The sequence below is a fragment of the Monodon monoceros genome, unplaced genomic scaffold, assembly GCF_005190385.1.
Source record: "Monodon monoceros isolate NGI ecotype Baffin Bay Population unplaced genomic scaffold, NGI_Narwhal_1 Super_Scaffold_13, whole genome shotgun sequence".
Classification (NCBI taxonomy): Eukaryota; Metazoa; Chordata; class Mammalia; order Artiodactyla; family Monodontidae; genus Monodon; species Monodon monoceros.
Genome location: NW_021703769.1, coordinates 50,138,757 through 50,159,091, shown reverse-complemented (window position 1 = coordinate 50,159,091; position 20,335 = coordinate 50,138,757). Strand labels below are relative to the sequence as shown.

General features: G+C 61.9%; 1 protein-coding gene across 4 annotated transcripts; it reads right to left on the bottom strand.

The window, feature by feature from the left end:
* Positions 1–38: 38 nt before the first annotated feature.
* On the bottom strand, positions 39–20,106 carry TRAF7 (TNF receptor associated factor 7). Of its 4 annotated transcripts, XM_029220781.1 has the most exons (22): positions 17,966–18,769; positions 14,875–15,131; positions 12,634–12,752; positions 12,322–12,379; positions 10,697–10,788; positions 7,838–7,954; positions 7,254–7,346; positions 7,053–7,086; positions 6,205–6,388; positions 5,972–6,106; positions 5,092–5,309; positions 4,936–5,009; positions 4,661–4,709; positions 4,447–4,574; positions 4,168–4,250; positions 3,391–3,430; positions 3,173–3,289; positions 2,965–3,087; positions 2,696–2,815; positions 2,476–2,607; positions 2,276–2,395; positions 39–2,105 (listed from the first exon to the last, which is right to left on the bottom strand). In XM_029220781.1, the coding sequence occupies exons 3-22, from the start codon at positions 12,712–12,714 to the stop codon at positions 2,091–2,093; spliced, it is 2,013 nt and encodes a 670-aa protein (XP_029076614.1). In that variant the 5' UTR covers positions 12,715–12,752; positions 14,875–15,131; positions 17,966–18,769; the 3' UTR covers positions 39–2,090. The 4 variants fall into 4 exon arrangements, with proteins under 4 accessions (XP_029076614.1, XP_029076613.1, XP_029076615.1 ...); XM_029220780.1 differs by lacking the exons at positions 14,875–15,131; positions 17,966–18,769 and adding an exon at positions 20,018–20,106; XM_029220782.1 differs by having other exon boundaries at positions 5,978–6,106; positions 14,875–18,770.
* Between the last annotated feature and the right edge of the window lie 229 nt (positions 20,107–20,335).

Sequence of the window (20,335 nt, the reverse complement as noted above, 5' to 3'; positions counted from 1 at the left end):
GAGGGGCGCAGGGGGCAGCCCGCTAGGCAGCCGCGGGCACGAGGCGGGGGTGGGCCGTTCTGTCCAGCCCCCGCACAAGCACAACTCCTGCCCCTGGGCCCAGCTTGGAGGACTGCCTGGTTGGTGGGCCCAAGGGCTCTGGGCAGATGCTGCTGCCTTGTGGGTGCCCTTCCTTATCTGCTGCTCCCTGTGCAATAACTGCTGGGCCACCTGCCCGCCCACCACCAGGCTCTGCCCGCTGTGGGTAGAGGAGGGGAAACTCCTGAACCCCCTGCCCTGAGTCCAGGTTGGGTCCACCCTGGGAGGCAGCGGGAGGGGGGCAGCTGCTGTAGCCCCCTCCCCAATCTGTGGCAGAGCACAGGCCTATGCCCAGCACAGAACTGCCCATTGGGGACCTCTGCCAGCCACTCCAACGCAGCACAAGGGGCTGGGGTTGGGCCCCCTGCCCCACTGCACCCCCCTCCCTAAATATAAGCTATCGAAGAGTATTAATTTATTGGGAATAAGCTGAGGCAGATTTCCCCAGAGAAACAAAAAGGTATAACTTTAACAAATATATATTTAAAGAAAGAAGAAATATTATTGATTCTATAGAAAACCATTTACCAACTGCAAGGACGCTGGAGTCCAGCTCAAGACAAAAGCTGTTAGAGGCCCCGGCCATCTGTCTGTGTATCCTTCTCTCCCTCTGTCCAGGAGTGGCCAGACCCCCGGGCCCAGTAGCACCAACAGGAGGCTGGGGTCTGGGGGAGGGGTCTGTGCTCCGCCAGGGCCTTCCCTCTGCTCTCTCTCCTAACTTCTCTGCATCTGAAGAACTTGAAGGATGTGCCTTGCTCGCCGCTGGGCTGTCATCCACGCCGTGGAGACAGTGGGGAGGGCTCTGCCTCTCCCATGGGTGCTGGTGTTAGGGTGCATCTGGGCTTCAGGGGAGCTGTGTGCACAGCGTGGTGAACGTGGGCGCGTCAGTTGGGTGACAGCAGTGGGTGCAGGACATGCATGCCAGGCTGCGTGTGGTGCGTGTGAGGGTGTGCCCAACCCTCCCTCCTTGGGGCCCTGAGCTGGCCCCACGCAGCCAGCCCACCCCCGCTCCAGTTCCCACAGACGCTCTGCTCATGGTCTGAGGCCGTGTTGTGTGGTCGTTCTCGCCTTCTTCCTCCATCTCCCCACTCCAAAAACTACTGACTGGCCTCCTCTATCGTGTCTGCTGATCCACGTGTTGGGCACAACTTTGACATTTCTTAACAAAAAAGAGAATTAAAAAGCGCCGAAAACCAGCGATTGTGATTCAGGTGGGCTGAGGGGGTCTGCCAAGGTGGTGCCTGGGTGTGTGGGGCCCCTTCCAGTGGTCATGTGCCGGCACGTCCCCGGGTGGGTGGGCCTGGCCAGCTACTTGGTCTCTCCTCAGTGGGTGGCCCAGGCCAGGGCCAGCAGGTGGGGAGGGGGGGTCCGGGCAGGGAGCTACTGTCAGCTGTCAATAAACAGCAGAATATGGAGCTGCCTGGCTCACTTTTTTGGGGTATGTACATTGGGGCAAGTGGGGGGCTAGCCTGTTCCCGACAGGGAGGAGAAGTCACCAAGAGTGTACATCCTGGGGATATCAACAGGAGCCTCCTGTGGTCCCTGCCCAGCTTCCCACCCCAGCTTCTCTCACACTGGCTGCTGGTGCCTGTGCTCCCCAGTGTCCTCAGGTGGCCTCTTCCTCCCCCTGAGGACCATCCCCACTCAAAGCCACAGTCTGTGCAGCTTTTATTTCAATCAGGAAGTAATCAAATTTATATACAGTCTAAAAACAGTAGAAAAGGGGAGTAAAAAGGCCCACAGTCCATCTGGAGTGGGGATGGAGGGTGGGCCTGGTGAGCGTCGTACCTGGCACCCAGACGGTCTGGGCACTGTCCTGGCAGTGACGATGACAAGGCCGAGCAGAGAGAGGCTCACTGGGCGCAGGGCAGGGAGGGCATTGTCTGCCTGGCTGAGTCTGCCTGCCTGTTCCCATGGGGCAGGCAGAGACCCCAAGACCAGTCATGTGGCTCGCCGGACTTTGACAGGCCTAGGTCAGGCCCAGAGGAAGCCAAGACCTGGCCTGGATTCTGTTAGCAAGTCCATACCTGCAGGGGAAAGGCTCTGTTTCAGGTGCCCCTTTGGCCATCCAGCCCCAGAGCCAGCTGCCGTCCATACCTGCCTTCACTGCCCCCTGCCCAGGGCCGCTAGATCCCAACTCCCCCGCCCCCGCTCCCCCCATGCAGCCCCTTTGGATGGCCTGAGCCAAGGCACTGACCTTCACGGTGCTGTCCACGGCTCCTGAGAAGAGCCGGCCCCGGGACACTGCCAGTGCAGTCACACTGCCCTGGTGACGCAGCAGAGTCTGCGTGCAGATCATGTTGTCCATACTCCACACCTGGGGGCACATGGGACATGAGGACTGCCCAGGCCTGGCACCCACCCTGAGCCTCCCACTGTCGGTAGGCCAGCTCGCACCCTGAGAGACCGGTCGTAGGATGCGCTGAAGACTTTGGTCTGGTCTGGCGTCGAGATGACCGCTAGGGCATACACAGTGCCAACGTGTCCTGTCAGGGTCCGCACTTGCTCCTTAGACTCAATGTCCCACACCTGAGGGGGTGGCACAGGCAGGTCAGAGACACAGACGGGGAAGACAGGGGCCCAGAGTCAGACCCTGCCCTTTGGCATCCACTCTTACATGGATGAGGTTCTCGTAGGTGCCACAGACAATGTGGTGATTCGTCACGGCAATAGAGTAGACGCTGCCGCCAGATGTCTGCAGGACGTGGATGCAGTCGAGGGTCCGGATGTCCCAGATCTATGGGCAAGTGCGGGTCACTTGGTCCCAGGCCAGGCGCCTCATCCCCTGGGCCTCTCAGCAGCCCACCACCCAGGGTGCATGTGAGGGTCTCCCCACGCTGGCAGCGCGGGGGCAGGGCAGATGGAGCCGGCACAGGGAGGGCGCACCTTGATTGTCTGGTAGGAGCCGCTGTACAGGTAGCTCTGGGCAGCCACCAGGGCCCGCACCCAGTGGTTGAGGCCGGTGAGCTCCTTCTTCAGCTTCAGCTCGGTGCCCACAATGTCCCACACCTGTGGGAGTGGCTGTGAGCGCAGGCCTGGGGGGCAGGCACCGGCACCCTGCCGCCCCGCACACATGTACACCACCTTGCCTGACCTTGATGGCCTTCAGGGAGCCGCTGAAGAGCATGTTGTGTGAGGAGACCAGCGTGCACACCGGGTTGTCGTGGGCCCGGATCGTGTTCACCTTCTGCAGGTTCTGGATGTCCCAAACCTGGCGGGAGGGAGGACGGGAAGCCTTAGGCCCTGGCCGAGCCCAGGCCCCAATGGCACAGCGAGCCTGGGGGTCCCGGCCCGCCTGCTGGCCCCACTCACGATGATGGTGCAGTCGGCTGAGCCGCTGTAGAGCTTGCACCTGGGGAAGCAAAGCCAAGGTGTCAGGGTGCGAGAAGCCAGTACCCTCGCTGACAATGCCCTGGCCAGGCTGGGGGAGCACTGGCCACTGGGAACCAGCAGCCTGGGCCATTGCCAGGATCACTGCTGAGCCCAGCCTTGGTTTTCCTGCCTTAGCGAGGGGACCTTGGAAGTGGAGGCCCAGCCCCGTGCCTGCCTGGCAAGCATCTGACAGCTGAGCTGAGAGGTAATTACCCCTGTTAGTGTTGTTGGCAGTCAAGCTGTTGCTTCCTGTGAGCCAGCATCTCTCTCTCATACACACACACTCACACACTCACGCCCACAACAAGAAGCCTCATGACACAAGACAGGAGGGAAGGTCTAGAAGGGGCACCCTAGGGGTGAGGGGGTGGCCAGGCAGGCTTCTCTGTGGTGCTGCGCCCCGGGCTCTGGCTGTCGGCCAGCAGTAGCTGAGGCCCTGCCTCCACTCTCTGGTCCCACCTCTGTCCTCTGGCTGCCTGAGTCTCTCCAGGGCCAAGGCTCTGCTCTGTGAATGTACGGCTTCAGAGGTGGAAGGCCTACATGCTGCCACCCATGATTCAGCCCTGCTCAGGGTCGAGGGTGTCTCCCAGGAGGAGCAGACAAGAGCCACTCTAGGACACGTGCAGCCACGGACTCAAGCTCACAGTCCACAGGACCTCCCATCCCTGGCTCCACATGGGCCCTGTGGTCTGTGGACACACGTGTGCCTGCACTCACCCCTGGATGCAGAGTGCCAGCACAATGCCATCATGGCCCTCCAGCGTCTTCTGGCACTTGTAGGTGGTACATGTGTCCCACACCTGCAGAGACCAGGATCAGGGCAGGTCCCAGCAGGGTCAGCCCAGTGGCAGGGGGCACCATGGCAGGAATGACGTGAGCATGGGGGGAGGGGAGAAAGCCCCATCCATGAGCAGGCCTGGAGCCGGCAGAGGCTGGTGTGCAATGCCCACCCCTGCCCCACCAGGCTGCCAAGCCCCTAGGCAGGACCCTACCCACCTTGATGGTCTTGTCAGAGGAGCCGCTGAAGAGCAGGTCCCCCATTGAGTAGACGCAGAGACACCAGACAGGGCCCTGGTGACCCACAAAAGTTCCTTTGCACTTGAAGATCTGCTGTGGGTCGTAGGCTGCAGAGAGATGGGGGAACTGGTGATGGGGGAACTGGAGGGGGCTTCGGGGATGGCGGCGGGAGCGGCAGTGGGCCCATACTCACATCCTAGGATGCCCATGTTCAGCCGTGCATTGATGTGGGACAGCTCGTCCTGCGAGGCCAAGAGTAGAGCAGAGGGTGGGGTGGGCGGGGCTCCACAGCCCTCCATGGCCCCAGGCCTGAGCTCTGCCAGGGCAGGGCAGATGCAGCAACAGCCCTCCCAGCACAGACACCTAATCATAAGTGGGAACAAGCCTCCTGCTGGGACCCAAGCTGAGAGATGGTCCTGTGTCCCCCACCCCACCCCACCTCCCTGCATCAGGCCCCTGCCCGCTCACATTCAACATGGACGCGTCCCTCCGGAACTCCATGAGGTCCTCGCTGAGCTTGCTCTGGTTTTCATCCAGGACATCTGTGTAGCAGGGACCAGAAGAAGGGTGTCAGGGACCAGGAGGAGGGGCTGCACCCCTGCCACCTCTGGGCCAGGCTCTCACCGAACTTGAGCTCCAGGCTCTTCTCCAGCTGGTCGATCTTCTCTGAGAGCTTGCCCAACATGGAGCGCAGGAAGGCGATCTCCTGGTCCTTCTGGGCCAGTGCCACATGCATCTCGTGGAAGCGGTCATCCGTCTGCTGAAGGAACTCCTTCAGGCCCTCGAAGCGGCAGGTTTCCAAGTGCGTCTCATACGTGTCCTGGTTTCCAATGAACGTGCACCTGGAGGGACAGGACAGCTGCCCTGCCCACCTGTTCAACTGCCCGCCCAGTTAGGCCCTTCCCTTTGCCTCCCCAACCCCAAGAATCTCTCTCAAATCCCACTTCTGTGCCCACTGCAGCCCCAATGGGCCACCATCCTCTGCATACCTGCATGCCCACCAACCCACCTACCCACCCTGCTTCTACCCAGCAATCCAGTCACTTCACTCCTGCTCAGAGCTCTTCAAGGGCTCCTCCACCACCTCACCAGCTTCTGCCCTAAAGAGCCAGCTGCTGCCTCTTCTCCCACCCCCACCTCCCCTCTGCTCTCAACTCCGCCAGCTGCCGGAAGCCCTCACCCAGGTCTTTGCCCGGCTCGTGCCCACGCATGCATTCATTCTCAGCTCGTGCCTTCCCCAACCACCCGCAGCTCCCTGACCGCTCCGTCCCCCGTGTTCCCATGGTGCGCAGGTCTCCTCAGCACCTGTACCTCAGTTTGTAATTACATAGACGATGGTGTGGTTCCCGCTAAGGTCGTCTCCCCAGAGCCTGGCAGACAGGTGGATCTCAACCAAGGTTTGCTGAAGGAGGGACCATGAATGCCAGCCCAGACCCACTCGCCCCCTCAGGTCTGCCCACCCCCACCCCGAGGCAGCCCCGTGCGCCCACCCCCGCCCACTCACCCGTACTTGGAGTGGGGACACTTGATGTGCTCGCACTCCTTGAGATGTGCCTCCAAGTTCATCTTGAGAAGGGGCGGGCAGCTGGGGTTGTTGGGGCACCGCACAGGCCTGTAGTCACAGCTGCCCTCGTGGTCCCTGGGGGAGGTGGGACGTGGGGGGGTGCTGAGTCCCCAGGGGCACTGGTTCTCAGTACCCCTGGGGGGTGGGGACTGGGGATGGAGGGGGGCACTTACTTCCGGGCGCTGAGCTTGATGGTGAAGGGACACCCTCGGGGGTCCACCTCAAAGACAGTGGGCTTCCCGCCCCCGACTGCCCGACAACCGTGCCTGCAGTGGATGAAGAGCTCGCCAATCTGCTCAGCCACTGCGATGTTGTTCACCACCACCGTCAGCTTGGCATTGTCCACGGGACACTTCTCTGGGGGGGAGGGCATGCTGACCCCACAGCCCACCCAGCCACCATCTCCCCTGGCAGCCCTGCCCTGGGCACTGTGGCCAGGCTGCTCTGGGGGAGACCATTCCCTGGTGGGCGGCAGGCCTGGAACACGCTCCCCCAGCTGGGTGGGCTGAGCCTCTGTCAGGGGCCTAATCCACCCATCTACCTTCCCCTCTGGGGCGCCTGTAACAGGAAAGGGTGCATGGCTGGGCCACCAAGAATGACCACTGGGTGAGCAGGTGGTGGCAGAGGCCTCTCAGTTGACCCGAGAGTCTGGGGCAGGGCCAAGAGAGCTGAAGACAGAGCACGGAGAGGGCCAGTCCTGGGCCAGCTGCTAAGGCCTGAGACGGTGAGGCCGGCAGCCTTGACAGCAGGGGCAGCGTCCGAGAGAGTGGGCACTGTGCCCAGAAGGCCCACCCACACCCGCCGTGGGGCGGGCTCTGAGCTGCCGTGCTCGTCAAGGTCTTGAGCCTGGCCCGAGCCTGGCCTGAGCAGTCACCCAGGAACCACTGCCGCAGGAGGACTAGGGAGAAGCGGCTGTGCAGCCAGGGTCTCCATCAGTGCTGGGCCCAGGCCGGACGTCCCCGGAGGGACCTCCCACCGCTGGGGAATAAAGGTGGCCGAGCCTAGGCTGAGAGGGCCCTACCTGACTTCAAGGCGCATCTTCGACAGAAGGTATGCTGTGGAGACAATGGGCAGACTGGGGTGTGGCCGCAGAGCTGCCCCCACCCCGTGCCCACTGCAAAGGGCACCTGCTGGGTGGCCAGACCAGGCCTGTGAGCGAGGCCAAGGCTCCCCATGAAAGGGGCCTCACGGTGGTGCACAGGTCGGGGAGGGGCAGCCTCACCCCACACGTGGTGATCACAGGGTCCTTGAACACACTGCAGCAGAGCTGGCAGCAGAGCTTCACCGAGGGCTGCTCGGCAAACACCAGCGGCTCCTAGAACAGGCAGGGCTGGGTGAGGGTGGGGCCTGGGACTGCTGACATGAGTGCGGGCACCCAGGGCCCCAGCCCCTTCCTCTGCGGGCCTGGGCTGCCCTATTGGGGTGGAAGCACCTCTGCCAGGATGTGTCCTGAGAGGAGGAGTCCACTGAAGCCTACAGCTGGGCCTGAGCTCCAGCAGACCTGAGCAGGAAGAACCCCTCCAGCCATGCCCTCACCCCATGACACCTACCCTCTCCCTGGGACAGAGACTAGAAAGGGCCCCATGTGGAACCCGCCTTTCATTCCCAAAGCTGATGCCTGGGCAGCCCCTGGGGTGGGGAGTGAGAAGAACGTGCCTGGGGGACCCAGCCCAGCCCCCCGAGTCCCTGACGTGGACCCGTGCGGATCAGGGGCCCCGATCAGGGCCTGAGGGGAAGGTGTCCCCACCGCCCCAGGACGGGGAGGGTCCCTTGGAGTCTGCACCGAGCCTGCCCGGCCACACCTACCGGCTCCTCCTCCTCCTCGGGCAGCGAGAATGTGGAGCGCAGGGACATGCTGGACTCCGAGTGCAGGGAGCGGACGGAGATGGCCGAGTCAGAGCGGCGTGGGGTGCTGATGGGGGGCTGCAGGCAGACAGGAGGCCGTCAGCTGGCAGGAGGGCCGGGCTCAGACCCCCGTCCCAGTGGGTGCCCACTTAGCCCACAGCCCGGCTGTGCGTGGGGAGCCGGTGTGACGCCCGGGCCCCGCCTGCCTGGCAGTCCCGGCCCTGTGGTTGGGACGCCTGCTCACATCTGCCAACTTTCTTTGTGTAAATGGAGAGACTTCCTGCTATTCAATTCTACGAGGACACGCTCGGCCTGCTTCCTGCTTCCCGTGAGGGAATGTAGGCCGCAGAGGGGACACCTCCACCAGCCAATCCCGGGGCGGGGGTGGCCACGGCCCCCAGACTGCTGGAGGGAAGGGGGTGGAAGGCTGGCCGCGGGAAGCTGCAGGGCTCCAGGTGCCCGCTGGGCTCAGCCACCCGCCTGGCCGTCCTGGTCGGGGACACTAGCCCAGGCCAGTGAGACTCCCTGAGGGAAGGCGGGGACACCCCCACCAAACCCCAACCAAGCTTCTGAGAGCAGGAGGGGGGGCCACGGGTGCTCGTCTCTGTCTGAGCCACCAGAAACACGGATCTGGGGGAGTGCCAGGGCAAGGGGTACTGTCCCTTCCTCCCCTCTGGGCCTGGAACCCTCCAGAAGAGATACTCCAAGAGCAATCGCTCCCCACACTCTTCCCCTCCTGCCCCAAAGCTTCATTCATGAGCCATAAACCTCCTGCCTCCACGCCCAGCCCACCTGCCCCCTCTAGGTCCCAGCCACTCTGGGACCTGGCTGCCTCTGTCTGAGCCTCTGTGGGTGTGGGGACTGTTGGAATGATCCCCTCCCCGCCAGCCCGGGGTGTGGGACCCACAGCGGGCAGAGGGAGGCTGGCTGGGCAGTTCCAGGAGCCGGCTTCCCCGAGCGGGTGCAGCAGAGATCAGTGTCCCCAGCATGCCCGCGGACAGGGACCTCCCTCACCAGGGCAGCACCCACCTCCCGTCACAGCATCTCAAGTGGCATGTTTGCATGGAAATGCCACATGAGGAACAAGAGAGGAAATCAGAAGAAGTGAGTCAAATTATCCCCAGGGCAGCGATGGAAACCAGAGGGTGAGAGCAGGTCCAGGCAGGAGCTGGGCTAAGCATACGGGGCCCGGCCTGGCTCTGTTCTCCCCTGCCCCCCTAGCCCCCTGCCCCGCTGCCCGCCTGCCCCTTGCTGGGCTCCCACTCCTCCTGAGTGAAGGGGCTGTGGCTGCCAGGCCTGGGCTGGGGGCAGGGTAGCTGGCCCTAAAGTACAGGGCCTGGGGGAAGGCCCGGCTCCCCAGGGCAAGCAGAGGGGGCAGCCTGTGGGGGCCGAACATCCAACAGAGATGGTGCCCAGGTGGCTGCAGCTCAGGGCCCTCACAGCACACGCCTACCTCCTTAGAGCCACCAAAACCCAAGGATTCCAGAAACCACAGGCACGGGGAATTCACTTCCTTCAAGGCCCAGCTGGGCAGGCGAGCCTTCTGTTCCCAGCCTCACTCCATGGGCAGGTCACAGGTCCCGGAGACGGAGGCAGGCAGAGCCCAAGGGAAGGGGGAGCTTGTGTTTAGGGAGGGCCTAGTGCAGTGCTGGGCACACAAACTTGTTTGTTTGAATAATTAAAAATACTTTTTTTCTCCCTATTAAATAGGAAACAAAGGCCTGGCTGCCCAGCATGAGGAGAAGCCTTCGGTGCTGGGAGGCTAGAAGGGCTGGAGCACTGGCCGGGGTCTGTCGGGGGCTCTGAGGGAAAGCAGAAAGCAGGCACAGGAGAGGTGAGTGGCAGTGGGAGGTTGCTCGCATCCCACCCGCACCAGCCAGGCCAGCCTTCGCTTCCCGCAGCAGTCCCAGAGCCGGGCGAGGACCGACAAACAGGGAATGGCCACTGTGACCCTGGCCACACGGCCTGGGTACCGACAGCCAGCTCCAACTCTGACCCAAAGCCCTTCCTCACTGACCCCAGCCTGGGCCTATCCATCTTTCCCCACCTGCTGAACCCCGTCTCCCTCGTCAGGAACCCCAAACTCGGGGCCTCTGCCTCTACCCGGCAACCCACCCATTCATCCTCTGCTCAGCAACAGATGAAGCTTTAAAAATGAGGTTTTTTCCCTGGTGGTGCAGTGGTTAAGAGTCTGCCTGCCAATGCAGGGGACGCAGGTTCGAGCCCTGGTCCAGGAAGATCCCACATGTCGTGGAGCAACTAAGCCTGTGCGCCACAACTACTGAGCCTGTATTCTAGAGCCTGTGAGCCACAACTACTGAAGCCTGCACGCCCTAGAGCCCGTGCTCCGCAACAAGAGAAGCCACCACAATGAGAAGCCTGCGCACTGCAAAGAAGAGTAGCCCCCACTTGCTGCAACTAAAGCCCATGTGCAGCAACGAAGACCCAACGCAGCCAAAATAAATAAATAAATATTTTTTAAAAGGGGATCGGATCTAGTTACCCTCCCAAATGAACCTTCTGTGGCTCCCACCCCCACAAGATGGAGCCAAACTTGCCTCCTCTCAGCCTGCAGGCGCCACACCCTCTGGCTCAGCCACCTTCACCAGCGCCTCTCTCTGGAAACCCAGCCATGCGTGCTCAGGCCTCAGGGTGTCGCACATGCTGGGCCTCTGACACCAGCTCGCTTCACCCTCAGACCTGAGCTCCCGGCTGAGGCTCCACCTTCAGCTCCTCCTGGGCCCTGGGCGCCTGGAGGGAGGGCATGGTGGGAGGCAGGCTCTGGAGGGGTGGGGAGGGGGGAGCGAGGTGCAGACCTACCATGCTGTCCTCCTCGTCCCGTGGGGAGTAGGCGAGGGAGCTGGAGGAAGAGGGTGTCCTGCGGTGCTGTTTGTATGTGCTGGTCCCATCAGCTGCGAAGAAAACAGGGCTGAGATGCCGCGAGCGGGGCCGTGCGGGGAGGCCTGACCACCGTGGCAGGCAGCGGGCTCCTTCGCAGATGGGCCAGGCAGGGGCGGAGGCTGGGCTTGGGGTTGTGGTCGCCTCCCCAGGTCTAACCAGTGCCTGCAGCTCACCTGCAGGGCTCAGCCTGCCCTGGACAGTCCCAGAGCTGAATCCAGAAGCTCCCAGCCCCAGCCCTGCCACCCACAGGCAGAGAGGTCCGAGGCCCCTCAGCTGGTACATGGTGGGGCCAGGATGGCAGCCTGGTGGTCTAGGTCCCCTCTCCGCCCACCTCTTCCCCTGGTGCGGCCAGAATCAGGAACCAGCCACAGGCCCTCTTGGACTCCTACAGGAAGGCTGCTGAAGGCATGGCCCTCCTCCTCCTGCACGTCACCCCAGCTGCCCAGAGAAGGCACTGGTCAGGGGTCCACGCGGGAATAGGAGCCAGCCTCACAGGCCCTGAAGGCAGCAGCCAGAGGCCTACAGTGGCCAACACTGGTCTCAGGCCCCAGCCAGGGCCAGATGTCACAACAACCAGCCCCAAAGGCCTGGTTCATGATCCAGGCTTCACATGGCTGCCCTGTGACTGGGCCTCAGTTTCTCTGTCTGTAATGAGAGGGGCTGGGCGAGGCAACTGTTCGTGCCTGGTCACTGGCTCTGACCATCCCTGACACTGAGGGAGTCGCTGGGTTGGCCACGGGCGAGACAGGCCCCCGTTACTCTCTGCCCGGGAGCTTTTGACTGCCACGACAGGGTGCTACATGGTTTCTAAAGCTGGATAAGAAATTAAAGAACAATTACTCGGGTGATGCGATTAAGGGGTATGTATATTTGCTTTTCCTTCAGAAAAGAACATCTAAGAAAAAAGGAGGGCTCTTTCACAGCCCCCGAGGGGGTCACCCAGCGGTAAAAAGGAGCCTGTGTGAGCAGATGTCCATGGCAGCCTGGTGACCCCACCGAAAAGTGTATCCAGAAGATACCGTGGAAAAGCAATTAAAAAACTAATTAGCAGCTGGTGTTCTCCTACGAGGGGCAGTCCTGAAAAGGCAAAAGAACACACACTGCTCCCCAGAAGCACCGGTCCTGACAGGAGGGGCCCCATGCCCTCATGTCTTCAGGAAGGAGGTTGTGCCCTCGTGGTCTAGTTCCTCACCACCTCCCAGAACACACAGTGCTGAGGGCTCAACCATGGGACCAGACTCGGGAAAGGACCCCGTGAGTACTTCTTATCACCTCCCCATGCCCAGCCTGGTCCCCCGTCCTGACCTTTCAGGGCCTGCTAGAAGCCTGGGTGGGACGAGTCAGGGGTCACTTGATAAAGGACAGGTGTGCAAAGTGGTGCTGGAGAAGTCGGGCGGCCCACCCCAGAGAGGTGGCAGGCGAGGCCCCGGGACGCAGGTGCAGGAGGATGTGGGGGTGTGGGAGGAGGATGTGGCAGTGGAACAGGAGGGAGCAGGATGGGGGACTCCTGCCCAGCCCAGGTTGGCCTGGGCTCACAGGCTCACCTTTTGTGATGGTGGTGACAGCCGAAAAGGCGGGCCCGAAGGTCGTTTCCATTCTGGTCTGGAGAGAGAACAGATGAGACTTGGCCTTGACCCCAGCGAGGATGTGGACACACACGTGGACATGAGCTGACATGCTTTCCCACTAACGAGTCCACATGCGTGCATATACTCAGACATGCCAACCACACACATGGCATGGCCCACCCGAGGGACCTCCAGGTAGGGAGAGGACTGCTCTGGTAGCTCTTCTGGGGCCCTGGGTATGTGGGGTGTGCACAGAGGCAGACCATTCCCCGAGGGTGTCCCCCTTACCCCGGTGGCGGCGTCTGGGGTAGGAAGGTTGCTAGGCCCCCCGGAGAAGCGGTTGTAGCGGGCGCTCTTGCCCGAGCTCATGCTCTAGAGAGGCATCTAAGGTCCTCGGGCAGCATCCCCTATGGGTGGAGCACAAATGAAGGGCTTTGGAGATGGTGGCCAAGCCCCTGTCGGTTGGTGGGGCCGCTCCACACAGGCAGGCCCCCTCTGGCCAGTCCACCACAAGGCACGCTTCAGTCTCTCTCCACCACCAATCCCAACAAGGGCAGGTCCATGCGGGCAAAGTCCCTTCCCCTCCCTCCCGTCCCAGGTGTGCACAGGCCAGAGAAAAGGAGGAGACCCTGGGTTCAAGCAGGCAGCTGACACTCCGTTCTACCTTGCTTTAAGGCTTAGCCCTTTGGAAAAGCCCACCGGCTCCACCCCAGAGCTGGAGAGCCCCTCACCCCTGCTCTGTCTGCTCCTCTGGGTCCGAGGTCTGAATGTCCCTGGGGCCAAGGCTGGGTATACACAGCAGGACAAAGCCACAGGCCTGTTTCCTGCCAGGGCAGGTGTGGTCAGGCCGAAGCCACCCGGTCTGCAGGATGTCGGGGATGCTGGCTGTGCCCGCAGAGAACCTGTGGGTGACGTACTTGGAGCCCAGCCCCTCACCAGCCTCATCACATGCAGAAAGCCCCTTCGGGTGGGGGAGGAGCAAAGAACTCCGACTCTTGACCTTGTACAGGTCACCCACTCCAGGAACAAAGGGTGCCCCAGTGTGACCCAGTCTCAAGGGCTGGGGTGGCAGGGAGAAGGCACAGTGGGAATCATCCCAGGTCTCTGGTGACTCCCATACAAGAAGAGAGGGGCTAGATGGGCCCTGAGAGAACTGGCCAGGCCCAGGTGTACCCACAGAGTAGGAAGAGATTAGAAAGAAAAGGAGACCCAGTCAGCAGCTCACACTAGGATGGGACCCCAGGGAGAGCTGCTCCATTCCTGAGACAGCGCCCACCCTGTGGTGGCCCTATCAGCAGGCACCCCCTGGAAGCGGTCTTCCCCATGTCAGGACCCTCAACAGTCTAGCCAGGAGCACAGTCTCCCCCTGCAGCAGTCGGCTGTGTTGAGAGCCACGAGGCCGCCGGCTTGAAGCCAAGCTCCCCACGGGGAGGAAGGCCAGACGCTCAGGACTGCTGTCAACAGGCCCACTTGAGCTCTCCACCTCAGGAGACCCCCAGCAGCATCCCCGGGACTGTGGGCTCATTGCCTGGTGCCCGGCCCAGCCATCAGACCAGCATCAGGAACTGCTCTAGGAGGTCAGGCTCATCTTGCTCCTGGGGCCGCGTGGCAGGCAGGGGCCCACTCTGTGGTCTGGAGTCCTGCAGGACTGTGAGGCTCCAGGGGGGAAGGGCTGCTAAGCCCCCCACACTGTGGGAGAAGGCGGGAGATGCTCTCTGCCCCCTACTGTGAGTCCAGCAGAGAGCAACTGTACAGTCCAGCTGGTTCTGGCACCTTCCACACCAGGTCCTCCTGACCTGGACCATCTAGTGACGTCCACGCCCCACCCCCCCACGGCCAAGCAGTGTGACCTGGGGCCCACCCAATTGTCCCCCAACCCGGCCTGCAGGTCTGCGGGGGGGGGGGTGGGCTCTCAAGCATACCCGGCCCTCTGCACTGTGCTCCCAAGCTGCCCACCCCTTCAAATGCCACCTGCACGCCACCCCCCCAAACTTTGAGACTCAGGCATTGACAGGGTGGCTCTTGGCCCCTGCAATTGGCACTGCCATGAGGCACCTCCCCCACAGGGCTCTGAGCCCCTGTGGGTCTGGCTATATAGGGGGTCCTGAGAGCTTGGCCAAAGCCCCCCTGTCCTGCCCACCACTCTCCCTGCTGTGACTCAAGGGGCTTGGCTGCCTGCCCCAGCCCAGGCTCTCTGGTGGCTTGTCCTCTCAGGGGAGAGACGGGGGCTCCTGAGAGTGGGCAGCGCCAGGCCCTCAGGCAGAGGGGTGAAAGGGGCTTGTCCAGAAGCCCACCTCCAGCCCCGCTGCGAGTCTGCATGCTAAGCAGGAAGTCTTGGGGGCTGCCCTGCTTGGGGTAAGGACACTCTGGCTGCGGTGAGGCCCAGACAGTGGAGAGTAGGAGCTCCAAGATTCCTCACATCAGCATGAAAAGCTCCGTCCTTTGGGGAAACCCAGGGTTGGCTCCAGCCTTAGCACCACGGGGGCGGAAGTGGGGGGTGTCACAGGGGGGCCACTGGCTGACACTGACCTGGATTTTACAATCCATCTGCTCCTTCCAGTGCAAGCTCCCAGGGCCAAGAAGCCAGCTGCTGGCTCCAGCAAGCGGCACCCACGGACGGTCCGGGTGGCCAGGACCACAGCAGGCGCTCTCCCAGGACCTCAGCCAGCCCGCTGCCTGACCCCCTTCGGTGCCGGGTGCCCAAGTGCCTGTTGCTGCAGCCTGGGAGAGCTGGCGTCTGGCTGTCCTGCACTCTGAAGTGAAGTAAACAGAAAGGCACGCAGGGCCTGCAGGGCAACATGCAAATCAGGCCGGAAAGTCCGCAGACAGCCAATAGCGGTCAGGCCCGGTAGGGGATGTACAAGACCGGCCCATGAACCAAGCTGAGTGAGGGAAGGAGGGAGGGAACCATTTCCCGGTTCACAGGGTTCAGTGTGCAGCCCCAGCCCTGGACAGGGGGGTGGGGGGAAGACCTTGCTCGCCCCGCCCACCCGGAACCAGAACCAGAGATTGCATCCAGAGCATCTCAGAATTGAGCAAGATGCCCTCGGCCTGCCCTCAGGCCGGTCCCTGGGGGCTGCATTTTGCAATAATAGTCTTCCCCAGTATCCTTTGGCTCTGGAGGCCAAAACCCCAGAAACACAACAGCACACGCAGCACTCCCCTGGTTGGGGCTACAGGGAGGCTGGGCCCAGCCGTCCTGGTGTTGTGCCCTGGCCCCCCAGAGGAGGAGGCCTCTTCCCCACCCCACAGTCAGCCTGAGGCTCTTAGGCAGGCAGGAAGTTGTCAACTAGAGCAAGAATCCTCAGCCAACGCAGAGCCTGGCCTCTCTCCAACTGGGAAAAGCCGCGTGGGATGGGCCAACTAGGGAGACCTGGGGTTAGGGAGGGCGAGAAAGGGCTTCCCCTCAGTCCTTCCCCACTCCCTGCCAAGTCCCCACACCTCCTGTTCCCAGGTGCCTCAGCAAAGCCCAGGGGAGGGACTCAGGGATTCTATCCCAGAAAGAGAAAAGCCCCCAAGTCCTGACGGAAATGGGGCTGTCCACCTTGGATGAGGCTGATGGGAGCGTGGGACCAACGGATGCTTCGGGTCCGTGCAGGAGCAGCCCGCCTGAGCCAGGGGTCAAGACCCAGGGGTCTTTGTCCACCCACATCCATGTCTAAGGGGCTCCTGGGGCCTGCAGTGCACTCACTGCCCAATGAGGAACCAGCGATCTGCCCAGAACGCCCCAGCCCCTGCACTTCTCCACCACAGCCCCTCTTCAGGAAAGCTCCTCACCAGCCCCCTTCTCTGAGCAGCCTGCGCAGGAGGGCAGGCCAGCTCCATTGGGGCCCCTCCTCAGCCTGTCCCCTGGAGGGAGCCCAAAGGGATCTTCTGGGGCCTCACACTCAGGACTGTGGGACATGACCCCCCTTTCCCTTAGTAAATACCCAGAGTGGGTGTGGGTTAGGCATGGTCCCGTGGCTGGCAGCCAGTGGAGGGGTGGCCTAGGCTGGCCATGCCAGAGCTGGGGGCAGTGGGGTGGCCAGACGAGGCCGAGCCCCACCTCAAGGCAGCTCCTCTGATAGCCCTAGGCAGCAGATGTGGTGGGGTTCCCTGAACAGCACATGCTGAGCCAGCGAGGGGGTGGACTGCCCCATAAATGTCGTCAGGCCACACGTTTGGCACCGACTGCCCCAGGGAGGAGCGTGGGTGGCTCGGGAATCCGCGGCCCTTCCTGCCACGGAGCCGTGGGTGGCCAGCTGGCTGGACTGTGGCCGGAGCTCCAGGTGCAGCCCCTGGCATCACCTGCAGACTGCACAGCCCCCCAGTAAGCCCTTCCCTGGTCCCCCAGGTCCCCAGGCCCAAGCCCAGGCCAGGTTGACAAATCCTATAGACACAGGCCCGGTTGCCATAGCAAAGCCACACACACTTCCCCTGGCTGTTTCCTGGAGTCCCCTTCATATGACTTTTCCATCCCAAACAGGAAGGGTGTGATGTTGGGAAGCCCCTCATCAGGCCCTGATCTGAGGTCTGCCCGGCCTCCCTTCCCTCCCAGGACTCAGCCCAGACCTTTGCCCTCACCTTGCCATCCTTCCCTCCGTATTCACAGCCTGGACTCCCCAGAGGTTTCAAAGCTGCCTGCCTAGACACCTGCTGTGACCTCCCCTCCCAAGGGCTCTGCCCCCTCACACCCTCCACCCAGCCTCCTGGCCTTTCCTGTCCAGGTCCAGCCTCTCCAGCCTCCCCGGGCCCCTGTGCTAGAGGGAGGGAGTCTCTCCTGCTCTGTGGCCTGGCCTTAACCCCCACTTGGCAATGGGAATGCCTTCCCTTCCCCAGTGTCCTTGGGGCCAGCCTCATCTCCCCATCCTTTATTTCCCACATCTGATGGCCATGTATGAGGTGGGAACCTGGCCCAGCCTGGGGGACATGCAGAGGGCTTCCTGGAGGAAGGAGTTGGCCAGATCCAGAGCAGGGAGAGAATGTTCTGGGAAGAGGTGGCATTCATCCCCCTATCTCAGTGTCCGGCTGCAGGGCCACTTTTTCCTGTCCACACCTTCCCTCCACTTCAGTGCCCAGCCTAGCTTCGACTGCAGGGGCGGAACTGGAAAGCATGTCCCTAAATTAGTGGGTCTAAACTCATGGAAACAGGCCCTGGGCCTTCACCCAAGAGCCAAGTGGCCAGCAGTGCCTGGGCCCAGTCTGCACCTCCAGGCTCCCTTGGCCGTTTTCTCATCGCTCCCTGCATGGCTTCTGTCTCCTGGGCTTCCTCCTTCTTGCTCCCCTGTAGAAGTCAGGAAGGGCACGCAGTCCCTGGGCCAGATCTGGGTCTGGAGGTGACCGGGAGCATGGAGGGCAGAGGTCTGGCCCAGCCCACTCCTCTGTCTAGCCCTCGTCATCCAGCCCTCTGGCACATTCCTCCAGTCCTGGTGTCTGCTGGGCTGCTCCTTCCCCGCTGGGTGCCCTCCCTAGGTGCTCTTGGGATTGTTCACCCCTCCAAAAGGCTTCCAGACAGCCCGCCTCCTCCTGCTTAGGGCAGCCAAGGGCCAGGTATGCACAGTGACGTCAGCACTACCCCAATGCCCACCTCCTGCTTCGCCCGCCCCACCTGACTCCATGCTCCTCTGGGGAGCATCCATACCTCTTCTGCCCCACAGCCAGTGCACAGCGGACACTGAAGGCATCTGTTGAGAGGGGTTGGTGGGTCCATCTTCATGGGTCTGAGCCAGAGGTCTGAAGTCCTAGATGCCTACCCACAAGTGCCAGACTCAGACCTGAGTTCAAATTCTGCTTCTGCCACTTAACAGGTGTGCGACTCTGGGCAAGTTACTTGCCTGCCAGGTCCTCGGATTTCTCACCTATTAAATGGAGTGGATGTACCCAAGTCTGGAAGGAACTGTGCGAGATGCCATGTGAGTTAACAGTGAAGGCTCCACTGACATCAGTTCCTCCCTGAAAACTGAAAATGGAAGCTGAGAGGCCACCCCAGGCACAGACAGCCAGCGAGGGGTCATGACCAAGGCTGACCAAAGCCCTGTTCCTTCTGCTTCCTCTGTTGCCGCGGGCAAGCTAAGGAGCTCCACCTTGCATGTAAGCCAGCCCCTCCCCAAGCCATGCCAGCTAGCGGCCAAATCACCGTGTCTGGGCTGCCGAAGCCTCCCAAGTGGCTCAGGCCCTTCAACTGCATCTTCTTCCATTTCCCAAACTGTCCATTCCTTTGTCCAGCCAACTGGCTAAGGTTCACATCCACTGTAGGCCAGGCCCTACGCTCCTTCCCAGCCTGTCTCTTTCAGCCAGACTGCCCTTTTCCCTGCTCTCCCCCTGAGGGAGGTTTTGGCTTCCTGGAGATAGTACTGCTATAGGATGCAGGCACCTTGAGACACAGGGCCTGGGGTTTCCATGGAGAAAATTGAATCCGCAGAGCAGGAATGAGGAAGAGAGAGGCCACATAGTTGGCAAAGGCCAGGGGGTGGGCAGGTCCCAGGAGAGGGGGCCTGTGGGGGGGGAGGGGTCTGAGGGATGGGAGAAGGGTGTGCTGACAGGCTGGGCAGCATAGAGCTCTAAGCAAGGGACACAGCAAAGTAGGGTGGAACCCCTCCCCACTAGAGCAGGGTGCCATCCAGCAGGACCCCAGACTCATCCGCAGCTGACCACCCTGACCTGGCTCAAGACAACCAGGCCCGGGCAGCCAGACCCAGTGAGAACTAGGAGAGGAGGGCCCCAACCCACTCTCCTCTGCACGCAAGCCAGCCTCCTCACTCTCTCCTACTTCCCCACTGAAGCTAGCAGTCCATCCTCCACTCACAACCAGAGGCTCTTTATTAGACTTAGACCTGATGCCCTCTCTTCTGTGCTTGAGTCCTCCAACAGCCTCCCTTGTAAGCACAATACAATCCCCATCCTGCCCTCTGGTGTGTCTTCACCAATTCACCTCTCATGACGTTGCCAGTACCCGCGGGTGTCTGCTGAGCTTCCTCACCCTGGGCCTTTGCACATCTTGCTACCTCTGCCCAAAAAGCTCTTCCAGCAACTTTCCAGGACGGGATGCTCACTGTAGATGCCCCCTCCCCAAGCCATTCAGGAGCCCCTGGTACTGTCTTTCTCAACACCTTGCTTCTTTTTTTCATGGCACCTATCACAAATCCTCACGACTGTGTCTGCATTGTCAATTCCGCACCCCTCTCTAGATCACCCGTTCTCAAAGCGGGTATGCTTGTAAATGTCTGGAGACATTTTTGGTTGTCACCTCGGGGGTGGGGGAGGTTAGTGGTATCCAGTGGGTGGACACCAGGGATACTGCTCAACACCCTACAAGGCACAGCAGGGAATGATGGGCACGAAGTATCAAGAGTGGCGAGGTTGTGACAAACCCTGAACGAGAAGAGCCTAGGAGAACTGGGATCATGCTCTCCGCAGTCTCCCCGCGCCTACGACAGTGCTGGGCACCCGGCGGCGATCAGTAAACGCAGGAAGAAGGAATGAATAAAGGAGAGAATGGAGAAAGGGAATGAGTGACGGACCAGCTGACAGACAGACGGACTGACCGGGGAGACCCCGGAGCGTCTCAGCCCCGCCCCCCAGGCCCGACCCATTCCCCAGACACCAACACGCCGGCCCTCCGCCCCACCGCGCGGGCCCAAGGCGCGGGCCCAAGGCGCGAGCCCCAGGCCCGGCACGCCGCTAGGACACTCACCCGCCCGTGGCCGCTCGGGAATCGCAGCGCCACCCTCCCGCTTCATCGTGCCCCCTCTACCGCTGGCCGGGAAAGGGACAGGACGTTCGAGCCGGAAGCGCTCAGGCGCTGTGCCCGCCGGGATTTGCAGTTCCCTGGCTCTCGGGGCCCCAGGCGGCCGCCTTACTAGAGGCTCTTCAGAAACTACGACTTCCGGCGGCTCAGATGTTGCGGGGCGGGATTGGTGGCTTCAGAATCACTCTATGTTGCAGATCGGTCTCTGATTGGCTATATGTATCCGTCGCTCACAGTTAAGTTCAATGGCCTCTGCAAAAGGGT